This window comes from Natator depressus, chromosome 3, assembly GCF_965152275.1.
Source record: "Natator depressus isolate rNatDep1 chromosome 3, rNatDep2.hap1, whole genome shotgun sequence".
Classification (NCBI taxonomy): domain Eukaryota; kingdom Metazoa; phylum Chordata; order Testudines; family Cheloniidae; genus Natator; species Natator depressus.
Window position 1 is genome coordinate 85,456,787 of NC_134236.1, and position 24,734 is coordinate 85,481,520.

At 40.2% G+C, this 24,734-nt stretch overlaps 1 protein-coding gene across 2 annotated transcripts in view; it reads right to left on the reverse strand.

Annotated features, from left to right (window-relative positions):
• SLC22A16 (solute carrier family 22 member 16) overlaps positions 1 to 24,734 on the reverse strand; it is a 65,377-nt gene that overhangs the window by 15,100 nt on the left and 25,543 nt on the right. For both annotated transcript variants that reach the window (XM_074948236.1, XM_074948237.1), the window contains exons 2-8: positions 19,467 to 19,943; positions 16,215 to 16,332; positions 11,436 to 11,985; positions 9,958 to 10,085; positions 9,451 to 9,560; positions 8,872 to 8,971; positions 176 to 329 (exon numbers count right to left, since the gene is read on the reverse strand). In XM_074948236.1, coding sequence (XP_074804337.1) covers positions 176 to 329; positions 8,872 to 8,971; positions 9,451 to 9,560; positions 9,958 to 10,085; positions 11,436 to 11,985; positions 16,215 to 16,332; positions 19,467 to 19,943 — 1,637 coding nt within the window. The remainder of the gene's footprint in view (positions 1 to 175; positions 330 to 8,871; positions 8,972 to 9,450; positions 9,561 to 9,957; positions 10,086 to 11,435; positions 11,986 to 16,214; positions 16,333 to 19,466; positions 19,944 to 24,734) is intronic.

Sequence of the window (24,734 nt, forward strand, 5' to 3'; positions counted from 1 at the left end):
CAAGATTGCATACAAATTAAAAGATGCGTGCATTAAAACCATGATCAGGTTGCTCTAATAAAATGGTCTTATAGAATTAATGAGGATTAAAACTGGTGACAGTAATCTTGATGTTGCTTTATTCTTCAGTGCTGTGTGACTTTTGGCTAAGCATCTATCTTTTCTAACACTATACCACTCTGGGCGGGGGGTGATTTTCCCAAACAGCTGTTCTTGTTTGTTCCCAGTTCTGCAGCTTCCGCCAAAGTATTAGTCAATGGTTTTCCAAGAGTTTCTGGGAGCATTAATGTTAGCATTCCACTCAGAAAGGCCATGATTCCAACAAGCAACTGGAAGAAATAAACAATTAATGTAAGGGTTAAACATGTCTTTGGGTTCATGGAAAACATTGGTCTTGCTTGCGAAGATACTTTTAAAATTTGGGAGCACAGTGAACTTCAATGAAAACCAAAGATCAAAAGTCTTAAATGTTCCCTGCTGCAATTGCTAAAATAAAATAAAACAAAAATAAATACATAAATAAACTGACAGATTGTCCAGCAAAGTTAACACAGACCAAGTCAAATGTTTTACACAACGAGCTAAATACAGCCCCAGTGTAAGCAGGAACAACTTTGCAGAAGTGAACAGAATGCATGCAACTTCATTGAAAAATTATTCTCTTTAGCAGATAGTAATTTGAAAAGTAATTGTAAGATTGCTTAAATTCATTTTACATTTATTTTTATTGGACTACAACTTCCCTGCTGTCACACAGAGGGGGGGAAAGAAGCTGTAAACCTGGCTCTTTGTCTACCTACTCTACCTATCATCATAGTATTTGAGCACCTTTCTCCAATGCAAGCTGTAGGTCAGGATCTCTTAACTGTGATCATAGAGATCCTGATTAAAGAAAGCACTTCAGCACATGTTTAAGTCCATTCCTATGCAGGAAGATGCTTAAGTACATACTTGCATGCTGTTCTGAATAGGTATGATGTCCTGAGTCAGAGAGAGAAAGCTGATGGGGGTCCAGCTTCTAACTGACCCATGCATTGTGTCTATGATCTGGATATGTACACTGTGATTTCAGTGTGTACTATTATCATTGTTTTATTTTATTGTGGTAGTAGCCAAAGACCACAATCAGGATCGGGATCCACTGTGCTAGGTGCACACATGCAGGAAGATGCTGTCCCAAAGAACAATAGAAGATTTCCCATAAATTTGTTGCTCTGGACCAGTGGTTTTCAACCTTTTTTCATTTGCAGACCCCTAAAACATTCTGAATGGAGGGGTAGACCCCTGTGGAAATTCAACCTGTGGCCTGCAGACCCCTACCATAGAAGTCTAAGACTGAAAACTGGCTGAACAAAATTCAACTATAAATGTTGCAGGTGCTCAGCATGGCATTTGATGCAGTCTGAGAAAGGGCGCTAAACTGTGGGCTTTCTATGGTAACAACACTTCCAGGTTTTGACCTGTAGGTGGGGGAATTCACATACTGTACTTTTGATCCATCAGAAGAACAGAATTCCTTTTCTTGGATCTGAAACTTTATTTTCATAGTCACCTTTCACGGTCCCCTTAGACACAATCTGCAGACCCCCCAGGGGTCTTTAGACCACAGGTTGAAAACCACTGCTCTGGACAATCGGTACTTTTAAAAATTCTTTCTTGTTTTCTCTTTTCTTTTTTATTGTTTGATAAGAATGATAATACTTAGCAATTAACATCTTCAAAGCATTGTACAGATATTAACACACTAATCTTCAATCTTATCCCATTATGCTCCCTATGCTCTCACTCTACTTCTCTGTAAATACATGTCTTTAATACACCATTTCTGGCAGGCTTCTTTTTCTGTTTTATAACTGTTATTCTGTGCATTTTGATACTGTGATGTCCTCAACTTGCTCTGTACTGACCCCAAGCTCTGATCCATTTTGTTTAATACTTTCCTTCTAAACATGAGAGAGAACATATGAAATGGCTGTGGTTATGACTTTCATAACACAGCACTTTCAGACAGATATGGGTACACTGGCAGGCAACCACCCCCTAATTCTAAATGAGAATAGCTCTTTGGAAGTCAGAAAGGAGATTTCAAATTTGAACTCTCAGCTGTAACTTGACAGAGTTATTTTCAGTTAAAAACACCAAGCTGTGTATGATCCCCCATGGCCAGAGCCACCAATTGTCTTAAGCAATCCTCTGCGAGAAGCAGAATTACCTCTGTTTCAAAGGTTTCCGTGTAGCAGCCGTGTTAGTCTGTATCCGTAAAAAGAAAAGGAGTACTTGTGGCACCTTAGAGACTAACAAATTCTGTTACACCATATTGAGTGCAGAAGCTAAAAGAGTAAAAAACTAAGCAAAATACTGTTGAATGATACATACTACAATGAAAGTAAAACCGTTATATTCCTACAATGAAGAATTAGAAAAGAGGGCAATCATCACTACTACAGTAGGAATGAAGGCCAGACTGGTGGAGGTCTCTGCAGGCAGGTATACAGTTATAGGAGGAAGTGTTTCAAGGGGAGGCTTAATTGTATACACTAACTACTAGATCCCATCTTTAATATTTTTCAATATTTTCCTTGAAAAGAGCTGTCAGCTCCCTCACCTTTTCAGCCACCATAATGTTACTGTTATACCAGAAATTTTGAGAAAAATAACACAATCTATAAAAGCATCCAATGGATGCTTTTGCAGTTGGAAATTGTTCACTTATCTGTAGTCAACTCTCCATAGTTAACAGTCATTCTGACCTGTGCTGCCACATTGACTGTCTGGAAATTTCCCACACTGCCTCTTTTTAGATCTTGCCTGAAAACTGTTAGGTGGAATTTCCAAAAGCGCTCAGGTTTGGCCTTTTCCTAGTCACACTGTCGTCAATGGTAAAATTTCTAGGGCCTGATTCTCATCTACACTAAGGCTTCTTTACACAGTGCAAAGGGCTGAAAGCGGGTGTAAATGAAATGTACTCCCACTTTAAAGCATCTTTATACTACCACTGTGGCGCAAAAGAGCCTTAGTATAAATGCAAATCAGGCTCCCATCACTGCAGTGGGAACAGGAGTAGGTCAGTGCTGAACGCTTTTGGAAATCCCACCAGTTAGACTAACCAGTTCCAGTTAGTCTCCAATTCATTCTGAATCATACTCACCCTTCCCCCCATTAAGCACATCTATCCAGAGGCAGATTAAGATTTACTGGGGCCCTGGGCACAAGGAACATTGCCCCCTCCCCCCACATCCCACCATGGGGCCCTGCCCTTGCTCCTCCCTTCCCCACAGGGCCCTGCCTCTTGGCCAGGCTGGAAATCGAGCCATGGTAAAAGCTGCCCAGGGAGCCTGGGCTTCTGTGGGGAGCCCTGGACCCTCCACCTGTCCTGGATGGCATGCCCTGGGGGGCAGGGACACGGGCCGTGCGCTGCTCTCGGGCACCCCAGCTCCTCATTGTCATCTTGTCAATAAATTGTTTGGTTTTGAATTAATAACCCCGCTGATACTTGTAACGGTAGTTTTGGAACCTGAGTTTCAGGTGAGTGAGTGTGGACAGCATGGGGAGGAGATGACCAGCACTCTGTGGAGAAGGAAGTGGTTCAGGACTATTTAGAAAAGCAGGACGAGCACAAGTCCATGGGGCCGGATACGCTGCATCCGAGAGTGCTAAAGGAGTTGGCGGATGTGATTGCAGAGCCATTGGCTATTATCTTTGAAAACTCATGGCGAACGGGGGAAGTCCTGGATGACTGGAAAAAGGCTAATGTAGTGCCCGTCTTTAAAAAAGGGAAGGAGGAGGATCCTGGGAACTACAGGCCAGTCAGCTTCACCTCACTCCCTGGAAAAATCATGGAGCAGCTCCTCAAGGAATCAATTCTGAAGCACTTAGAGGAGAGGAAAGTGATCAGGAACAGTCAGCATGGATTCACCAAGGGCAAGTCATGCCTGACTAATCTAATTGCCTTCTGTGACGAGATAACTGGCTCTGTGGACGAGGGGAAAGCAGTGGACGTGTTGTTCCTTGACTTTAGCAAAGCTTTTGACACTGTCTCCCACAGTATTCTTGCCAGCAAGTTAAAGAAGTATGGGCTGGATGAATGGACTATAAGGTGGATAGAAAGCTGGCTAGATTGTCGGGCTCAACGGGTAGTGATCAATGGCTCCATGTCTAGTTGGAAGCCGGTATCAAGTGGAGTGCCCCAAGGGTCAGTCCTCAGGCTGGTTTTGTTCAATATCTTCATAAAATGATCTGGAGGATGGTGTGGATTGTACCCTCAGCAAGTTTGCAGATGACACTAAACTGAGAGGAAAGGTAGATACACTGGCGGGTAGGGATAGGATACAGAGGGCCCTAGACAATTTAGAGGATTGGGCCAAAAGAAATCTGATGAGGTTCAACAAGGACAAGTGCAGAGTCCTGCACTTAGGACGGAAGAATCCAATGCACCGCTACAGACTAGGGACCGAATGGCTCGCCAGCAGTTCTGCAGAAAAGGACCTAGGGGTTACAATGGACGAGAAGCTGGATATGAGTCAACAGTGTGCCCTTGTTGCCAAGAAGGCCAATGGCATTTTGAGATGTATATGTAGGGGCATTGTCAGCAGATCGAGGGACGTGATCGTTCCCCTCTATTTGACATTGGTGAGGCCTCATCTGGAGTACTGTGTCCAGTTTTGGGCCCCACACTACAAGAAGGATGTGGAAAAATTGGAAAGCATCCAGCGGAGGGCAACAAAAATGATTAGGGGACTGGAACACATGACTTATGAGGAGAGGCTGAGGGAACTGGGATTGTTTAGTGTGCGGAAGAGAAGAATGAGGGGGGATTTGATAGCTGCTTTCAACTACCTGAAAGGGGGTTCCAAAGAGGATGGATCTAGGCTGTTCTCAGTGGTAGCTGATGACAGAACAAGGAGTAATGGTCTCAAGTTGCAGTGGGGGAGGTTTAGGTTGGATATTAGGAAAAAAAATTTCACTAGGAGGGTGGTGAAGCACTGGAATGCGTTACCTAGGAAGGTGGTGGAATGTCCTTCCTTTGAGGTTTTTAAGGTCAGGCTTGACAAAGCCCTGGCTGGGATGATTTAGTTGGGGATTGGTCCTGCTTTGAGCAGGGGGTTGGACTAGATGACATTGTGAGGTCCATTCCAACCCTGACATTCTATGATTCTATGGACAGCTGCGTCTGTCTATACACGTAATACAGCATTATGCCAGAGAACTCTGCCTAAGTGCCAAATATTGTAATAGCTGAGACATGAGGTTTTCTATTAAAACAGTATTGTCTATTGGTAAGAGTTGGAGGCTGGCAGGCTGGACTTTTGAGTTCTCTAACTAGCAGTGATACTTGATTCACTTTGTGCTTGACCGCAGGCAATTTATTTAACCTCTCTGTGTTTCACTATACCCATGTGTAAAATGAGGGGAAGGAGAGGGGTTGTGGGGGGCAGCTCCACACAGGAGGGAGGGGGGAAGGAGATGGGCTGGGGGGGGCAGCTCCACACGGAAGGGAGAGGGGCTGGAGGTGTGGGGGCAGCTCTGCGCAGGAGGGAAAGGGGAAAGAGAGGGGCTGGGGGCAGGGCCGGCTCCAGGAACCAGCTTTCCAAGCAGGTGCTTGGGGCGACAATTAGAATGGGGTGGCAGTCCGTGTCCCACGGTGGCAATTCAGCAGCATCTCCACCACTTTTCCCGCCGCGGCGGCTTTTGGGCAGCAGCTCCGCCGCTCTTAGCACGGCGGCAATTCAGCGGCGACTGCTTGGGGCGGCAAAATTGCTAGAGCCGCCCCTGGCTGGGGGTAGGCTACATATGGAAGGGAGGGCTGGGGGGGAAGCTCAGCGCTGGGGCAGGCCGGGGAACATGCTCATCCTACAACTCCTGTGTCTGGCCTAGCCAGGGGGCAGGGCCTCAGGAGGAAGAGGACAAGGAGGAACAGGGTAGGGCCCTGTGAGCAGAGAGGAAGAGCAGGGGATGGGGCGGAATTCCAGCAATCCTGCGGGGGGCCCCCCAATTGGCCGGGGCCCCTGGCCATGGGCCCCATGGGCCCATACACTAATCTGCCCCTGCATGTATCTATTCCCCTCCTGACTCTAACTACTCCACAAGCATACTCACTTCCTCTTTACTGTCAGCTATTTACTCTATTCCATCCTCATGTGTCAGTTTCCCCTACTGATATGAGAGCGGCTGTACCCAGAGCTGTAAAGCATTCTCTTCCTCTACCTCTCTCTATAAAGTATTTTTGAGGTATTTCCTAGAAAGGATAAAATAGAAAAATAAATTGGATGATACTGGATTAATGAATTGACTTTTAAAATGTCATCTAAATGGCAAGCTGTAGAATTTATTATTTAAACCAGTGAGATTGCATGGGGGGGGGGGAGGATCACAATCTGGCCTTTTGTTATTCATAATAAATGTTTTAAACCTTTTTGTGTATTGTTATTATTCATATAACACAGGGATCGGTGATGTGTCTCATACATATTATATGCCTTAAATTTTTATGATAAATATGGAATAAAATCTATTAGTCATGTCCATAAACACTTTTGCTAACTAAGTTCTCTTGATGTTCAAGGTACTAGGGCACATGCTTAAGTGCTTTACTGAACTGGGGCCTTAATTTAAACTTTAAAACCACAAATTCTCTACGATGTGTGGCATGAACAAGACAACTGTGGGTATTATTTCAAGATTTATTGGCATTCTTTGGGATGGTTTGTATTACTCTTGGGAGACAGAGCCACAAATGAGTTATGGTGAAAATGAGTAGCAATAAAAACTTAACGGAATATAGGATGTGTAGCATAAATAATATACTGTATCAACATAACCTATGTCAGTCTATTTCAAAATATTAATCTATTTTGTTCATAGTTTACCCCAAAATGTGTATGTTAGCTGAGACCTTGCATGATAAGCTTCAGCCCAAGGCAAGTTTTTAGTGAACTTACAAATGCCTGATGGTAGAAATTTATCCTGAAAACACACATTTACAGTCACTATTGCAACAAAGTTTCACACTGTATGTGAGTGTTTTTAGTGTACTGAGAGTTGTCCATATTTGAAATATTTGCAGTGCCACTGACAGTGTTCTCAAATGTTTAAACTTTGCCCCAGCTATGTTTTAAGTGCAGGAGTTCTGAACAGATAAACCTTATCACTGCTAGTGAAAAGCAAAACTCTGAAGGGAAGAAGAGTCAAAGGAGACTGTTCTCCCATGATTACTGTGCTCTTCAGATCTTGCTTTTCATGTATTTTCTAGGTGCATTTCTTTGGCGTGATAAGAGTGCTTGTTAGGAACTTTATTAATTTATTCCTACTCTGCTTCCCCACCATCACAAATGAATCCTAAAAAACTGGACATAGGTTACTTACATAATGGGCCAAGTTTTCAGACAGTCTCTCAAACCAGTCTCTAGCATTCACAAATGTAGATTTTATATTTTTAAAATCAAATGGACATGACTCTACGTTTGTAGGAAAACCCAACTGTGTGTGTGTAAAAAGACACACACAGGAAGAGAGGTTGGGTTGAAAATTCAGGCCAAAACGCTTTCACCTTCTTTACATCTGTAATTCACATACAAGCTGTGATATTAAAGGTGAGTTGTAAAGTTTTTTCAAAGAAGTAAAAGTAAATTAAAAAAAAAGTTAAATGGGTAAAATAAGCTCATTATCAGTTTAACTCCTCAGTATAAGGTTTCTCACCATTTATGTACATGAACCTAAACTTATCCTTCTGAAAAAGCAAGATTGAGCAATTGTAGAATTTCTGAGCAGCACACATAATAGATTTCATAAAGAGAATAGGGGATAACTTGTATGCACTGAATATAACTATACAGTTAAAAATATTTTGGACAAAATGAACTCCAAAATCCATGTAATGCTAAGGAAGTGCCCATTTTCTTCTACAAAGAAACTGCCCTATCTCATCTTCATGGGACAATTAAAGTTACAGATGACTGTTGGATCACATGATGGAATGAGGTTGCAGCCACCCACAAATAAATGTGTTAGTCTCTAAGGTGCCACAAGGACTCCTCATTGTTTTTTCTACAAAAAGCAGCTCTCTCTTAAATCCAAGGTTTGTTGAGAGTCCTAATGATCATCACGACAGCATCATTTTCTTCTGTAGTCACCTCTTGAGTTATTTCTCACCTGGTTATGCTCTTACTATCCCATCTATGCCACCTCCTCAACATCTCACTGCCCCACTATTTGGCTGCTTCTGACCTTATTCTTTTTAGCACTCCATATCAGCAGGATGTTTTGATCATAGTTAGGCTGGTGGTCCAATGAGAGCTTAGATTTGCTAGGCTTGCTCTCCATAGAGAGGGCTCCAGTTCATCTCATGTGATCTAACACGGCATATGTGTTTCACTTGACTGATAGAGATGGAGGATCTTGTCCTCATCAGCAGGATTTAACGTTTGCTCCCTCCCCCATCATCTGTGTTAGGCTATTCTGCTTCTTCAAAAGGAGATTGATGGCAACAAGAAAAGACGGTTGCTCAATGAAGATCTTGACTAAATACAACACTTTCAATTTAGGAATGAGACACTTACTCCAAATTACATGAATGATACAGTACAGCTTTGTACAAAAGATAGTTACTATTTTATACCAGTATTCAATGCATACAAGATATGTCTGTCGTCTTTAAAGTGTCTGTAATACCAACTGTTCAGAAGATTTCAGTGCCTCGAGGCTCACTCCTGAGTTCAGATTCATATTCTTAAAAATATATAGCTAAAAAACTGACAATTTAAATTAAGAATGAGAATATTTAACACTCTTTCCTTTTGAACGTATCTGCATTTCAACTTTAAATCTCAGTAAAATAGATAACAATTTTTTTTGACTATCAAAATAAACACGTACCTGTGGCATGAAGATCCAAACACTCGTCAGGTAAACACAAAAAGGAGCAACTATGCTCCCGACACGACACATCATGCTCCCACTTCCTACAGCAAGTGACCTGGAGATAAGACAAGAAGACACAAGGCCCAATGAGAGTGACATCAGATATAGCAATTAATTAGAAATGCAGAGATGCTATAAAAATATTGTTATGTTAATCTAAATTTATCTTACAGTGAACTTGGTTGCTTCTATAAATAGAATAAAAAGTATACTGAGCATTCAGTATAAATCATATTCCTAATGACCATGAACATTCAGAAAGAGGGAACTGAATGCTAAGAATACTGAGCATTTTTCCAGTACCTCAAGGGACCAGTCTATGTAGAAGGGAACAGAAAATAAATGCATTTACTGCGGAGCCAAAACCAGAGAATTCTATAACAGAAAAGAGACTGATCTTACACTAGTGCAGTCGCTTGGAGCACTGCCATTGACTTCAGAGGGTGCAGGATTTGGCCCCAAAAGCATAACAAATGAAGGGAAGAAATAGCAAAATAATGAAAAACACATGGCAAATTATTTTAAAGTTCTTACCGTACAACTGTTGGATACAGTTCTGCTGTGTAAAGGTAAATGAGGCCAAATGCAACGCCAATTGCAAACTTTCCAGCCATATTTGCTAAGACAGATAATATACTGAAATCCTATTAAAAGAGAGTACAAATATATAAAGCACCAGAAAACTTCACCATTCCAAATTCAATGCCATTCATTTATTTTGAAAAATTTAGACCGTAACTGTGATCTTTCTGTAAACAGTGAGCAATACCTATTCCATACTTTCCTGATTATTTCCACCAATAAATAATGGCTGAATGTGGCTTTGTTTACTAAACAGCTTATTTCGAACCCTTTGTTTAATTAAGAGCTAGGAATGCTAGTTTGGGACCCTTAACAGAAATATGGAAAATCTATTGTAAAGAACTCCAGCTTCATTTCTAAACTACATTTAATTAATCTCAGGCCTTAGAAAGACATGTTGCATTAACATATCTCACATTCCCCACAATATAGGTATATTTTAAATGGTAAGTGACTAACCTGAGGGATCAGCATAATCAAAACACAGATCACTGCACTTGATATAAGAAATGGAGTCAATGTGTTTCTCCTTCCCAGTTTGTCCATCCCAATGCAAGCAACGACATACGCAGGAAGCTCCACGGCACCTGTCATTATGAATTTATCTGGTATTAAACCATGATAATATGACTGCAAATGCCCTTTAAAATAATTCTGATTTGCTTTTTATGAGCATTTATTTAGTCTAATGATTAAACTGGTTTTAAAAGATAGAGGTGTTAGGTGAAAGATGTATTTCACCAACATTTTGCGATAAACCCACTGGTGGCAAAAATGCCAGTGGAGGGCTTACACTGGCATAAATATGGTTGTGGGGAATAAGAAATGCACCAGGGAAAGAGGCTATAAGGCACAAGGCAGCTGCAGCTGCCCTTCTGATGGGGAGATAGGCCTGTATGGATACGTCTACACTGCAATTAAAAACCCGCAGGCTGACTTGGGCTTGGGCCAAGGGGCTGTTTAACTGCAGCTCAGGCTGGAGCCCGGGCTCTTGGACCCTGTGAGGTGGGTCACAGAAGACAAAGAAAATAGTTTTGAAATTTGCTAACATAGTAATTTATTTACAGTATCATAACAACTTAGTTATATTAGCAACATTAGCATCCTATTTTCAACACAACAGTCAAGTTACTAACATGTAATAATACATGGCAACTTAAAATTAATTCACTAGTATTCCAATCCTGAAAAGTGCTTATGAGCACATGAATAGTCACATTGACTTTATTGTGATTACTCATATGCTTAAAACTAGCATGAGCTTAAGTCCTTTACAGGGCTGGAGCCTGATCCAGAGTCCACCAAACCCAACGGGAATCTTTCCAATGACCTTAAATAGACTTTAGATCAGGCCCTATATGTGCTGACCAATTTTATCATGTCAAGAGAAAATTTGCAACCACATTAAATTAAAGACTAAATTAAAGAAACATTGCCCCTTAGATTTAAAAAACACACTGTGAACAAACTTTAAAATTATGAGCTTAATAGTGTTACCAGTATAATCTAATATTATTATGACTAAAAAAATTAGTGAAGAAAATCTCTATTTTTCTCAGTTTGTTTACTGGGATAGTATTTCATCAATTTAATAGTTTCCCCTGTACGGTTAGTCAATTTTCCCTGTTGTTTGTGTGGTTCTTTCACAGAACAACCGGGCAGAGAGAAACAATTTTAAAACTAGGAAAATGAGGTTTTACAAGCACAAAAATTGGCAGGAGAAGTCAAGGACAATATAGTACCTTAACATACTCTAAGCTTGCTTTTGTAAAAGAACTACATTTCAAGTTGACAAGAATTAAATCTGCAATTGTAAATGGAGTTGGTGATGGTACAGGTAATTGGGGGTCAGGAAATTGACTGTCAGATCTTTAAACATTTATAAATTATAAGTTCTAGTTCTGTCATAAGCAGAATAAAATATATCAGATATTTACCTATGAGAAATAGATTTAAATATTCATTGCCTCCTAGATTGACGGAACTCAGGGAGAATACGTAGTATCCTAAACTCCCAGTGAACCAAATCATCCAGACTGTAATGGTCCTTCTTGCAATGTGCCAATTATAAAACAGATCTAAGATGTTGTGCTTCTTCGCTGTAGAAATGTCATTATCACCCGTTCTGCAACTGACTAGATCATCTTGTTGGACTGAACACAGTTCAGAAATTTTACAAGGAGTGCTTACTTTATTCCATCTCACCATTACATCCACTACTTTTTGTGCTTCTTCGTATCTTCCCTCTGACAGTAGCCAGAAAGGTGTCTCTGGGAGCATCCAGCAGCACAAGACAAAGGGGAGAGTTGTTATGGAAAGAAATATCTGATAGATCCACCAGGTCCTCACCAAAAATCCCACCAGTGCCACAGCCATGACTCCCACAGCAAAAAAAGCATGGACATGCATGGATGCCCATGTTCGAGCTTTAATGCCAACATATTCTGTCACATAAACAAAAACCACAACCAGATAGCCACTTGAAACCTGAGGGGGAAAAAACAGAGAAAAGCTTATGTCTATTCCCTTTGTGTGACAATACCAAAACAAATGGCCAATACTTTCATGTTTGTTTATGTTGGAAGTCTTAAGAGTCCCCTAGCTTGCCCTGTATTGGAGTATGATGCACTCAGAGAGAGCAACAGTAATCCTGAAAAAAACAATCAACATTAGGTAAAACTGATTTCAGACCTGTAAAATATCAGGTCACAATTTTCAGAAATGGCTAGTGACTTTGGATACCTCCATTTGTGGGTAATACCTTTTTAAAAAGCCTTTAAAAATCAGGCCCCTAGAAGGTGAAACAAGTTGGACACTCAAAAAATTGAAGCACCCAAAACCAACAGTCATTCTGAAAATCTTGGCCTTAGTTTTAAGCATAGTTTTAAGCATAATACCCTGCATACTATAGAAATGCATATTTCAAAATAATGATTTTCCACCCCCTGGTAGATTATCCTGTTAAATCATATTTTACAAGTTGAAAGAGAATCTTCCTTACACTTTTATAGGCTCCCATAAGTTTTCTAACCATACTAATGTTCTGCATTAAAGTATTTATTTAGTGAATGTACTTATTTCTATTTCTCTGGCACATATCTAGTGTTTTAGGCATCTGAAAACATTTCAAAACACACAATTAAAAAATCTAAAGATGCTTCCCGTATAATATTTTGATTAATCAAATCTCCAGTTATAAAAACTCCAATTAATAAATTCCCATACAAAAGTGAAAAATATATATGCATTATACTCAACCATCTAAATCATCCTTTAAGATCTGATCCTGCACACAGTGGAGGTGATTGGAATGCCCCCATTGTTTTCAATGGTGTAAGATTAGGGTTTTTAAGCCCCAGTCCTGGAAGTGGATTCCTGTGGCCAGATACTTAGGCCTCTGCAGAGCTTCACTGAATTCAGTGTGGCTCTGTGCCCACGCAGGGTCTACTTGTTTGAGCAGAGTCTTAATCTCCAGCACTTCCATTTATAAACCCCCTCAGCCTCACTCAAACCTCATCCAATGCCCAGTGAAGTCACTACAGAGACTCCTATTGACATCACTGGCAGTGTTTAATTTGTAGTGAAAGAGGTGCCAGGGCTCAAGCAATTTTTTTACATTCATAACTGACTAAGCAAGCCCAGAGTCACCAAAGCAATGAACTGCCAAGCCTGGAGGTGCCGGGGCTCAGACATGGCACACCCAGGCACACATTACACACTGATCACTGTGCACTGGACCAGGCTCTTAAGGCCTGCGAGAAAAGATAGGCTTTGCAGCATTCCTGGTAGTGAAGAAATCGAAGCTCTGGCAGGCAAAGGAGGGAAGTGAATTCCAGAGTCAAGGACCCCTCTTGCTTTATGCTTTGCCAGCAACAAGTAAAGAGAATAATATTTGATGCTTTATTCTTGAGTGAATTTTAGTTTCTGACTTCTAAACTATTTTAAACCACTTATTTCATTTGTCTCCCACCATCTTTCTCATTAGTCAAAGCATTCTACAAGCAAAGGCCACAAAACGTATACCTTTGAATATAGGGTAGCAATTTGAAGTTGATTGCTAAAAAATTAAATATGCTGACATACATACAAGTATAGTAGAAGCTTTTAGGATGTTTACCAAGCCTATCTATTTACACATAAATCCAGCATTTTAGATGTAGTTTAAAAGACAGAAAGGATGCACATGAGAAAAAACAACAAGGAGTACTTGTGGCACCTTAGAGACTAACACATTTATTTGAGCATAAGCTTTTGTGGGCTAAAACCCACTTCATTGGATGCATGCAGTTGAAAATACAGTAGGAAGATAGATAGATAGATAGATACACACACACACACACACACACAGAGAGAGAGAACATGAAAAAATGCGTGTTGCCATACCCACTATAACGAGAGTGATCAGTTAAGGTGAGCTATTATCAGCAGGAGAAAAAAAAACTTTTGTAGTGATAATCAGGATGGCCCATTTTCTACAGTTGACAAGAAGGTGTGAGTAACAGTAGGGGGAAAAAATAAGCATGGGGAAATAGTTTTACTTTGTGTAATGACCCATCCACTCCCAGTCTTTATTCAAGCCTAAGTTAATGGTGTCCAGTTTGCAAATTAATTCAGCAGTTTCTCATTGGAGTCTGTTTTTGAAGTTTTTTGTTGTGGTATTGCCACTTTTAGGTCTGTAATCGAGTGACCAGGGACATTGAAGTGTTCTCCAACTGGCTTTTGAATGTTATAATTCTTGACATCTGATTTGTGTCCATTTATTCTTTTACGTAGAGACTGTCCAGTTTGGCCAATGTACATGGCAGAGGGGCATTGCTGGCACATGATGGCATATATCACATTGGTAGATGTGCAGGTGAACAAGCCTCTGATAGTGTGGCTGATGTGATTAGGGCCTATGATGGTGTCCCCTGAATGGATATGTAGACAGAGTTGGCAACAGGCTTCGTTGCAAGGATAGGTTCCTGGATTAGTGTTTTTGTTGTGTGGTGTGTGGTTGCTGGTGAGTATTTCCTTCAGGTTGGGGGGGCTGTCTGTAAAAGGACTGGCCTGTCTCCCAAGATCTGTGAGAGTGATGGGTCGTCCTTCAGGATAGGTTGTAGATCCTTGATGATGCGCTGGAGAGGTTTTAGTTGGGGGCTGAAGGTGACGGCTAGTGGCGTTCTGTTACTTTCTTTGTTGGGCCTGTCCTGTAGTAGATGACTTCTGGGTACTCTTTTGGCTCTGTCAATCTGTTTCTTCACTTCAGCAGGTGGGTATTGTAGTTAATGCTTAATAGAGATCTTGTAGGTGTTTGTCTCTGTCTGAGGGGTTGGAGCAAATGCGGTTGAATCGTAGAGCTTGGCTGTAGACAATGGATCGTGTGGTGTGGTCTGCATGAAAGCTGGAGACGCGTCAGTAAGTATAGCGGTCAGTAGGTTTCTGGTGTAGGATGGTGTTTATGTGACCATCGCGTATTAGCACTGTAGTGTCCAGGAAGTGGATCACTTGTGTGGACTGGTCCAGGCTGAGGTTGATGGTGGGATGGAAATTGTTGAAATTAGGGTGGAATTCCTCAAGGGCTTCTTTTCCATGGGTCCAGATGATGAAGATGTCATCAATGTAGTGCAAGTAGAGTAGGGGCGGTAGGGGACGAGAACTGAGGAAGCTTTGTTCTAAGTCAGCCATAAAAATGTTGGCATACTGTGGGGCCATGAGGGTACCCATAGTCGGAGAACACTTCAATCTCCCTGGTCACTCGATTACAGACCTAAAAGTGGCAATACTACAACAAAAAAACTTCAAAAACAGACTCCAACGAGAAACTGCTGAATTGGAATTAATTTGCAAACTGGATACCATTAAATTAGGCTTGAATAAAGACTGGGAGTGGATGGGTCATTACACAAAGTAAAACTGTTTCCCCATGCTTATTTTTCCCCCTACTGTTACTCACACCTTCTTGTCAACTGTTGGAAATGGGCCAACCTGATTATCACTACAAAAGTTTTTTTTTTCTCCTGCTGATAATAGCTCACCTTAACTGATCACTCTCTTTATAGTGGGTATGGCAACACCCATTTTTTCATTTTCTCTGTATATATATATATATATATCTTCCTACTGTATTTTCCACTGAATGCATCCGATGAAGTGGGTTTTAGCCCATGAAAGCTTATGCTCAAATAAATTTGTTAGTCTCTAAGGTGCCACAAGTACTCCTCGTTCTTTTTGCTGATACAAACTAACACGGCTACCACTCTGAAACATGAGAAAAAAGGGCAACTATCCCCTATCAATGAACATAGCTGGGGTAAAACCATGACTACATTTTACCAAAAATAAAGTCTATTTCTAGTAATACACCATGAATAACAGTGCAATGCAAGCTGCAATGCAGGAACCAGAGTTTGCTACTCAAACTTCGTCTCTCACCTAATTACCAGCCTAGCTGGGGTTGAGACTGTGCTAAAAGAAGCATTGTCAGCCCCTGATGAAGGAAGCACCAAATATTGCTTCATATGCACCCTTTCTGGTTAAACCAAAGAGAAAGGGCACTGAAAGGTGAAGAAGCAGTGTTCAAACTCTCACTCCTTTGCTAAACAGAGTGTTGTGGCAACACATGGGGCTTTTAAAAACTGGAGAAGAGAAGGAATAGGGAGAAATTATGGAGGGCTTTCCTGAGGAAGGTTAGGAAACTGCATTTAAAAAGAATTAGGATGAGCATCTATACTTACCATAGCAAGGAGAAAACGTATGATCACGAAGCTGTAGTAGTCAAATGTGAATGCCACTGCCACACCAAATAAAAACTGACCAGTGCTTGTGAACCACATTATATACCGTCTTCCCACTCTGCACATTACAACAAAAACATCATCATTATTTATTATTAACCATGTTTATGATGAGAGTGCCTGAGGGCCAACCAAGAACACGGCCCCATTGTGTTAGGCACTGTACAAACACAGAGCTGTCTCTACCCCTAAGAGCTTATAATGGAGATAGATAAGACACAAGGTGAGGGAAGGATAGAACAAACACACAGAGTGAACAATGGGGTGGCATGTGATAAATATTGTACTAAAAAGCGACTGCAACTTTGGAAATCTTACCAATAAGAATTATAGTAAATATGAAAGGTATCACTAGTGCTGTATTTAGGGCACCGCACTACCACAGTAGCCCCAAGTTTGATCTTAGCTCTGATATATTGTTCTCTAGGTGAGGGAAAAACTTTTATTTTTTCTGTACCTATCACTGTGACCAATATAAAAGTAGTACTGATGAAAGGGAGCCCCACCCAACTTTCCATGACTGGAAGAAAGGTCTCCATAGAAAAGGGCACTATGTATGTTCATATTGAGCTTTACATTTAACTTCCGCATCTGTAATTTGCCCTTTTACACAGATTCACTCCATTCTATTTCTCTCTTTCTTGGACATTTTATTTTAAGTAACAACTACTTAACATGTTCCAGCACAGGTTAGCATGCAATAACTCATGCTATCTCAAAATATAATGTGGATTCCAATGAAAGGTTTTTTATCTTAATTCCTTCCAATTACATTAAGATAAAATATCTAATAAATGGTAATCAGATACTCCCCCAGAGTTCTCTGATTTCATAAGTGTACACACAAACTCATTACCAGGAATGCCCACATATGTTAAATGTCACATATACAATAAGTACATTAGCAGGGAAATAAAATTATGTGAAATTTTATCTTCTTATTATAAATATTACAAGTCAGGTCTTAAATTATGTGTCATTCCTCATTCTGAATCAAAGGTCTTTAACATAAAAGGAATCCTAAATTTGTTTGTCCAGTTTCCACATCATCTCAGATAGAAAACATGTTGATCTACCAGAACATGCTGTATATAAACAAATAACCAGAAGTGAACACCAATAAATTCAACTGAAGAGAAAACAAACTCTCACAGAAATAAAATCTATTTATGAATTAACTCTGTCCTATTTTGTTTAACAATGGTCATTAATATAGAGTATGTTTCAGGTGTCAACTAAATAATGAACAGGCCCTGTTTCATTTTTATTCTCTAACGTAGAGATGTATTATTTCTATCTTCAGCAGCAGCAGCTTTTGGAGATTTGGGTTTGGGTTTGTACGTGAATTTGGTACCACATTAAAATAATACTGGAATGTGAAGTCTTACAGAACAGATATAGCCCAGACAGCTGCTCTGCAAATTTCCCTACAATGCCCTGCCAATGTGCTTCAACCCTGACCTAGGGCACGTCTACAAAACAGACTTATGTTAGATCAATTTAGAGCCACCACAGTAATTACTGCGGTGGTTCATGTCCACACTACCCTCCTTCTGGCGGTGGTGTGAGTCCTCACCAGTATCACTTCCACCGACTGAAGAAGGGCTGGGAAGGGGGGAGCCAGAGCTCTCAGCTCAGCTCACCTCCTCGCTCCCAGCCGGAGTGGGGGAGCCAGGCGAGCACAGCTCAGCTGCGACTGGGAAAACAGAGGCCTGGCTTTTTTGTCAATTTCACGGCTCCAGCATGGAGCCCTGAAATTGACAAGACAGCCAACAGCTGATGTAAGCATTGCAGTGTCTGCACAGACACTGAGTTTCCCTAACTACACCAACCTAAGCCCCATGCCTCTCATGGAGCTGGCATTATGATGTCAATTAGTAGGGCACTTACATAGGTGGGACAAGGCTATAATGTGCACACTGACATAATTAGGTCGATGTAAGCTGCCTTACGTCCACCTAACTATGTGGTGTGGACCAGGCCTTGGAAGAATGGAGGAGGTAGTTGTCTTCATGCCCATTCAATCCTTAATCTCTGCCAAGATTCTCAGCAGAGATGCTAATTAGTGCCAGCTGTGGTCATTCTTGTGCTGGGAACATCTGTTGACTGGAAGTTGGACTGAAATTACCAACTTATTTCCCACCAATCAAAAGCTGTCAGATAGTAACTTTCAGATGTAAAACTTTTAGTTGTAACTCCATAAAATACAATATGTTTATTCTCTTAAATGGATGTCTAGAGCTTGAGCTAATCTAACTGAGAATTATGTGACTATAATGTCATTATCTGTGTCTGCATATTAACTGAAAATATTATAACTGATTTAAAGAGACACTGTCAGTTCAATTTAGGCTCTAAATTCAGGTTTTGTATTAAAGAAAGTTTTACAAAACCTTAGATTAAGAGAACCAATTCCATACTTTTATAAAATCCAACTGAAAAAATAAGATCTACTTTATGCATTTACATAATGTGTTTACAACTGAAATATTTCAGCATTATATTACTGCTGGAGGAAGTGAAACTGAGCAAACTAAAGGGAAACTGATTGGTCTATTTTCTTTCTTAATACAGACTGAAATGCAAAAAAAAGGTAAACCAATAATGGTGAAAAATACAGTAGATTTTTAGTTTTAGTAATACAGGACTGGATTCAAATCCCAAAGTCTTTGCATCAGTCCCATAAAGTAGTAGTATTGACAGAGGTCAGGAAATCTGTTTTTTAAAAACTATATATTTTTTAACCTTTCAGCATAGCTTTAACTGTTCATCATATCCATCATAAACATTTCTCTTTTTTATTACAAGATGAGGAGAATGCGTAGGGGGAAGAGGGAACTATTACTAGGGAAATTCACTATGACCCTGATCCTGCAGAAAGCTCTGCTTAGGTACAAGGTTCCACATATAGGGGTAGCTTGCAGGATCAAAGCCTACATTTGATATAAAGCAGGGCATTTTAAAAAAAATAAATTTTCTATCAACAGTTTTTTAAATTTTCTGATAGAAAAACACAAATCATCCGTATCAGAGAAAAATAAATGTAAGCTCTGTTGAAGAACACATTTGTTAATAAAATGGCAATTAGATTAAACGTCTTTTAAATTAATATCTAATAGAAGAGCAAAGCATTTAGGCATATACAGAGTTATTGCACTCTTAAACTACAGTATTAAGAGGATGGTACTGTACCTGTCAGCCATACCACCAAAAATCACTGCTCCAAACAGGACTCCAAACATGAATGTGGGCTGAGTTAATTTTGCAAGCCATTCCCGGTGACAGACCAAATCCCATTCTGTAACAATGGTGCTCTTCCATTTTGTGTGATCATAGATATATCCATCAGAACAAGAAGAAACAGACTTGTTGCCACTATATTCATATGCAAGGTACAAACTGTCCTCCCGCTTGGACCTGCTGCACTGATCAAGTTCCCAAATTTCTCCATTTTCCAGCTGGACCACAATGTAATTTTTTGTTGATGTCCACAGTGTCCAAATATCTTCTATTCTTGAACTAGAGGAATTGTTCAACAGTATACTAGTCACATTTCCAGGGACACTGCATACAAATTTAGGAGTAACAGCCATGAATACGGAAGCCAAGTAATGGATGCCACATGAGATAGACTGAAAGACAGATGCAAAATAGACACATGCTTGGAATCTGTAATGAGAAAAAAAAAGTTTATAGGGAAAAATACCTGAGATTTCCATAGACAAAAGAAAAGGACAACTAAATAATTTTGGTGGCTAATATGAATCTAGTAATTTTTAAAAAATTTGTAAAAGGAGTCATAATTAGCTATCTAGTGGTTTGTTTTGTAGCGGTTCTTCTAAATTAATTAAACCCTGCAAGAGACCAAACACCAGCAGAGTGCCACACAAGCAATGTTCTCGGTTCCCAAGAAATATCAGAGTACACTTTTGTGATGGGTTCCCTCTGGGGTGCCACCTGAAACTGGGGTACCACTGATTCACCAGCCTGGGCTCCCTCTTACACGGTACTGCTGTGACAAGTTAACAAGCCCTCCAGGCTTCAGCCTGCACTTTCATCAGCATACATACAGGTAGGGACATATCCAGCTGCAGTTCCATGCAGGCAGGCTATTTGACCAGCCCCTGCATGGGAAGGCTTCAGCTAGGGCACCTCCCAGCTCCTCAGGCACACACACCCCCTCTGGAGCATAAACCCAAAATTATACCGTCTTGAGCTGCACAGGGAACAGTACAGTGTAAGATCACAAAATTCGCTCCCTCCCCTCAATGTGGAGAGGAATATGCAACAGCTTCCTGCCCCTAAGTTATAATTTTCACACATTGGTTTAGATAAAGCAAAACAAATTTATTAACTACAAAAGCCACACACACACATACACACAGAGTCTGTCTGTCTGTCTCTCACACACACACACACACACACACACACACACACACACAGAGTCTCTTTCACACTCCCCTCCCAGCACATACTTGTATTATTGTTGTTGTTACTTCTTGGTACGTCCTGCAATGCACATATATTCTCTGTAATTTTATTCTTTCAAAGTGTTATTTTAGAGTTTTGACTAGTCTACGCATTTCATAATTTTTATTTCTCTTACACTTAAATGTAATTCTCTGCGTAGTGAGTTCTAAAATGCTGAACCTGTCCTGGCTGCAGTAATAATCCTGATGGTAACTTTTAAAAATATATATATTATATCTAGGTTTTTTGTCTCTATTCGTGGCGCACATAGGCACATACCTCAGTGCACATAACAAAATTTATTCCACATATGGATGGAAAAAATTAGACGGAACATTGCCGACCACCTGACCAGTATGGTGATAGTGTCTGTGAAATGCTCAGGGAGACTAGAGAGGCTATAAAAATAAAAAACTCAATAAAATGGGGGATTTCAACTATCCCCATATTGACTGGGTATACATCACCTCAGGACAGGATGCAGAGATAAAGTTTCTTCATATCTTAAATGACTGCTTCTTAGAGAAGCTAGTCCTGGAACCCACAAGAGGAGGACAATTCTTGATTTAGTCCTAAGTGGAGCACAGGATCTGGTCCAAGAGGTGAATATAGTTGTACTGCTTGGTAATAGTGACCATAATATAATTAAATTTAATATCCCTGTGGTGGGGAAAACACCACAACAGCCCAACACTGTAGCATTTAATTTCAGAAAGGGGGACTACACAAAAATGAGGAAGTTACTTAAACAAAAATTAAAAAGTACAGTGCCAAAAGTGAAATCCCTGCAAGCTGCATGGAAACTTTTTAAAAATACCATAATAGAGGTTCAACTTAAATTTACACCCCAAATTAAAAAACAAAGTCAGAGAACCAAAAAAGTGACACCGTGGCTAAACAACAAAGTAAAAAAGGCAAACTGAGACAAAAAGGCATCCTTTAAAAAGTGGAAGTTATATCTGAGAGAGAAAATAGAAATAAGCATAAATTCTGTAAGTGAAGTGTAAAAATATAATTAGGAAGGACAAAAAAGAATTTGAAGACGAGCTAGACAAAGACTCAAAAAGTAATAGCAATTTTTTTTTAGTACATCAGAAGCAGGAAGCCTGCTAAACAACCAGTGGGGCCACTGGACAATTGAGATGCTAAAGAAGCACTCAAGGACGATAAGGCCATTGCGGAGAAACTACATGAATTCTTTTCATTGGTCTTCACGGCTGAGGACGTGAGGGAGATTTCCAAACCTGAGTCACTCTTTTTAGGTGACAAATCTGAGAAACTGTCGCAGATTGAGGTGTCATTAGAGGAGGTTTGGGAACAAAATTGATAAACTAAACAGTAATAAGTCACCAGGACCAGATGGTATTCACCCAAGAGTTCTGAAGGAATGCCAATGTGAAATTGCAGAACAACTTACTGAAGTCTATAACCTATCATTTAAATCAACATCTGTTCCAAATGACTGGAGGATAGCTAATGTGACGCCAATTTTTAAAAAAGGCTCCAGAGGTGATCCCAGCAATTATAGGCCAGTAAGCGTGACTTCAGTACTAGGCAAAGTGGTTGAAACTATAGTAAAGAACAAAACTGTCAGACACATAGGTGAATATAATTTGTTGGGGAAGAGTCAACATGGTTTTGTAAAGGGAAATCATGCCTTACCAATCTACTAGAATTCTTTGACAGGGGTCAACAAGCATGTGGACAAGGGGAATTCAGTGGATATAGTGTACTTAGATTTTCAGAAAGCTTTTGACAAGATTCCTCACCAAAGGCTCTTAAACAAAGTAAGCTATCATGGAATAAGTGGGAAGGTCCTCTCATGGATCGGTAACTGGTTAAAAGATAGGAAACAATGGGTAGGAATAAACGGTCAGTTTTCAGAATTGAGAAAGGTAAATAGTGGTGTCCCCAGCGGTCTGTGCCGGGACCAGTCCTATTCAACATATTCATAAATGATCTGGAAAAAAAGGGGTAAACAGTGAGGTGGCAAAATTTGCAGATGATACAAAACTACTCAAGATAGTTAAGTCCAAAGCAGACTGTGAAGAGCTACAAAAGGATCTCACAAAACTGGGAGACTGGGCAACAAAATGGCAGATGACATTCAATGTTGATAAATGCAAAGTAATGCACATTGGAAAACATAATCCCAACCATACATATAAAATGATGGGGTCTAAATTAGCTGTTACCACTCAAAAAAGAGATCTTGGAGTCATTGTGGATAGTTCTCAGAAAACATCCACTCAATGTGCAGCAGCAGTGAAAAAAGTGAATGGAATGTTGGGAATCATTAAGAAAGGGCTATATAATAAGACAGATAATATAATATTGCCTCTATATAAATCCGTGGTACGCCCGCATCTTGAATACTGCATGCAGATGTGGTCACCCCATCTCAAAAAAGATATATTGAAATTGGAAAAGGTACAGAAACTGGCAACAAAAATGATTAGGGGGTATGGAACAGCTTCCGTATGAGGAGAGATAAATAAAACTGGGACTTTTCAGCTTGGAAAAGAGATGACTAAGGGAGGATATGATAGAGGTCTATAAAATCATGACTGGTGTGGAGAAAGTTAATAAAATTGTTATTTACTCCTTCTCATAACACAAGAACTAGGGGTCACCAAATGAAATTAATAGGCAGCAGATTTAAAAGAAACAAGAGGAAGTATTTTTCCACACAACACACAGTCAACTTGTGGAACTCCTTGCCAGAGGATGTTGTGAAAGCCAAGACTATAACAGGGTTCAAAAAAGAACTAGATAAGTTCATGGAGGATAGGTCCATCAATGGCTATTAGCCAAGATGGGCAGGGATAGTGTATCTAGCCTCTCTTTGCCAGAAGATGGGAATGGGTGATGGGGGATGGATTACTTGATGATTACCTATTCTGTTCATTCCCCCTGGTCACCATAGGGGAGAAGGAGCAGTGCAAGCTCAGATGAGAAATAATCACAGTAATAAAGATGTATATTCGGACATTGCAGAAGGCATGCAACAACTCATCGGGTATGACCCAGATAAGCAGCAAAGCAAGGTGAAGGGGAAGGAACTCTGGCAGCCCTTTCAAAAAATAAGGGAGGCCAACAGAAAATCTGGAGCTGCCCCCAGACCTGCTGCTTTTATGTTGTACTGGATGCTGTATTTACTGAGGATCCCACCACCATCCTGCACATGAGAGTGGACACCTCATAAGACCCAGAGGAGGGAACCTGGCAGTAGTCACTGACTACCCAATAACACCTTTTTAGGAAGTAATCCTGAAAGCTGCTGAGCTTCCCCAACTCTCACTGAACATGATGGGGCCTTAATGCGTCACAGGAAGTACTTAGCATTTCACAGAATTGGGCCCTTAAATTGTATATCTGTAGTGTTAATTTCATAACATTGTATTGCAGCCATCAATGCCTCTGTCTTCACTGCAATAAAAGTTTCTTTTTACATTATAACTATCTCAAAGTAAAATTTTAGTGGAGACAAGACAAGTAGTTTTCACCTCAATATAGCTAGTTGAGATCAACCCTGTTTCCTCTTCCTGGGGTGACCTTGACTAGCTTGACACTAAAAACTGGAATGCCTTGTCTCCTCTAGGATTTTACACTGAGATTGTTATCTTGATGTAAAAACACCTTTTTTTGCCATGAAGACATAGCTTATCTACATTACATATACTTCCTTATGGTCTACATTTCATTTGACTTTTTGCTAAGACTGCCAAAAAGGTTGTAAAAATGTTGGTATTATTTTGTACTCTGGGCACTTGTGCATCAGGAAATACACTGGGGTCACCAATTCTTACTATAAAGGCCTCTAAACCAGTGGTTCTCAACCAGGGGTATGTGTACTCCTGGATACACAGAGGCCTTCCAGGGGGTAACTCATCTAGATAGTTGCCTAGTTTTACAACAGGCTACATAAAAAGAACTAGTGAAGTCAGTACAAACTAAAATTTCATACAGATAATGACTTTAAATTGTTCT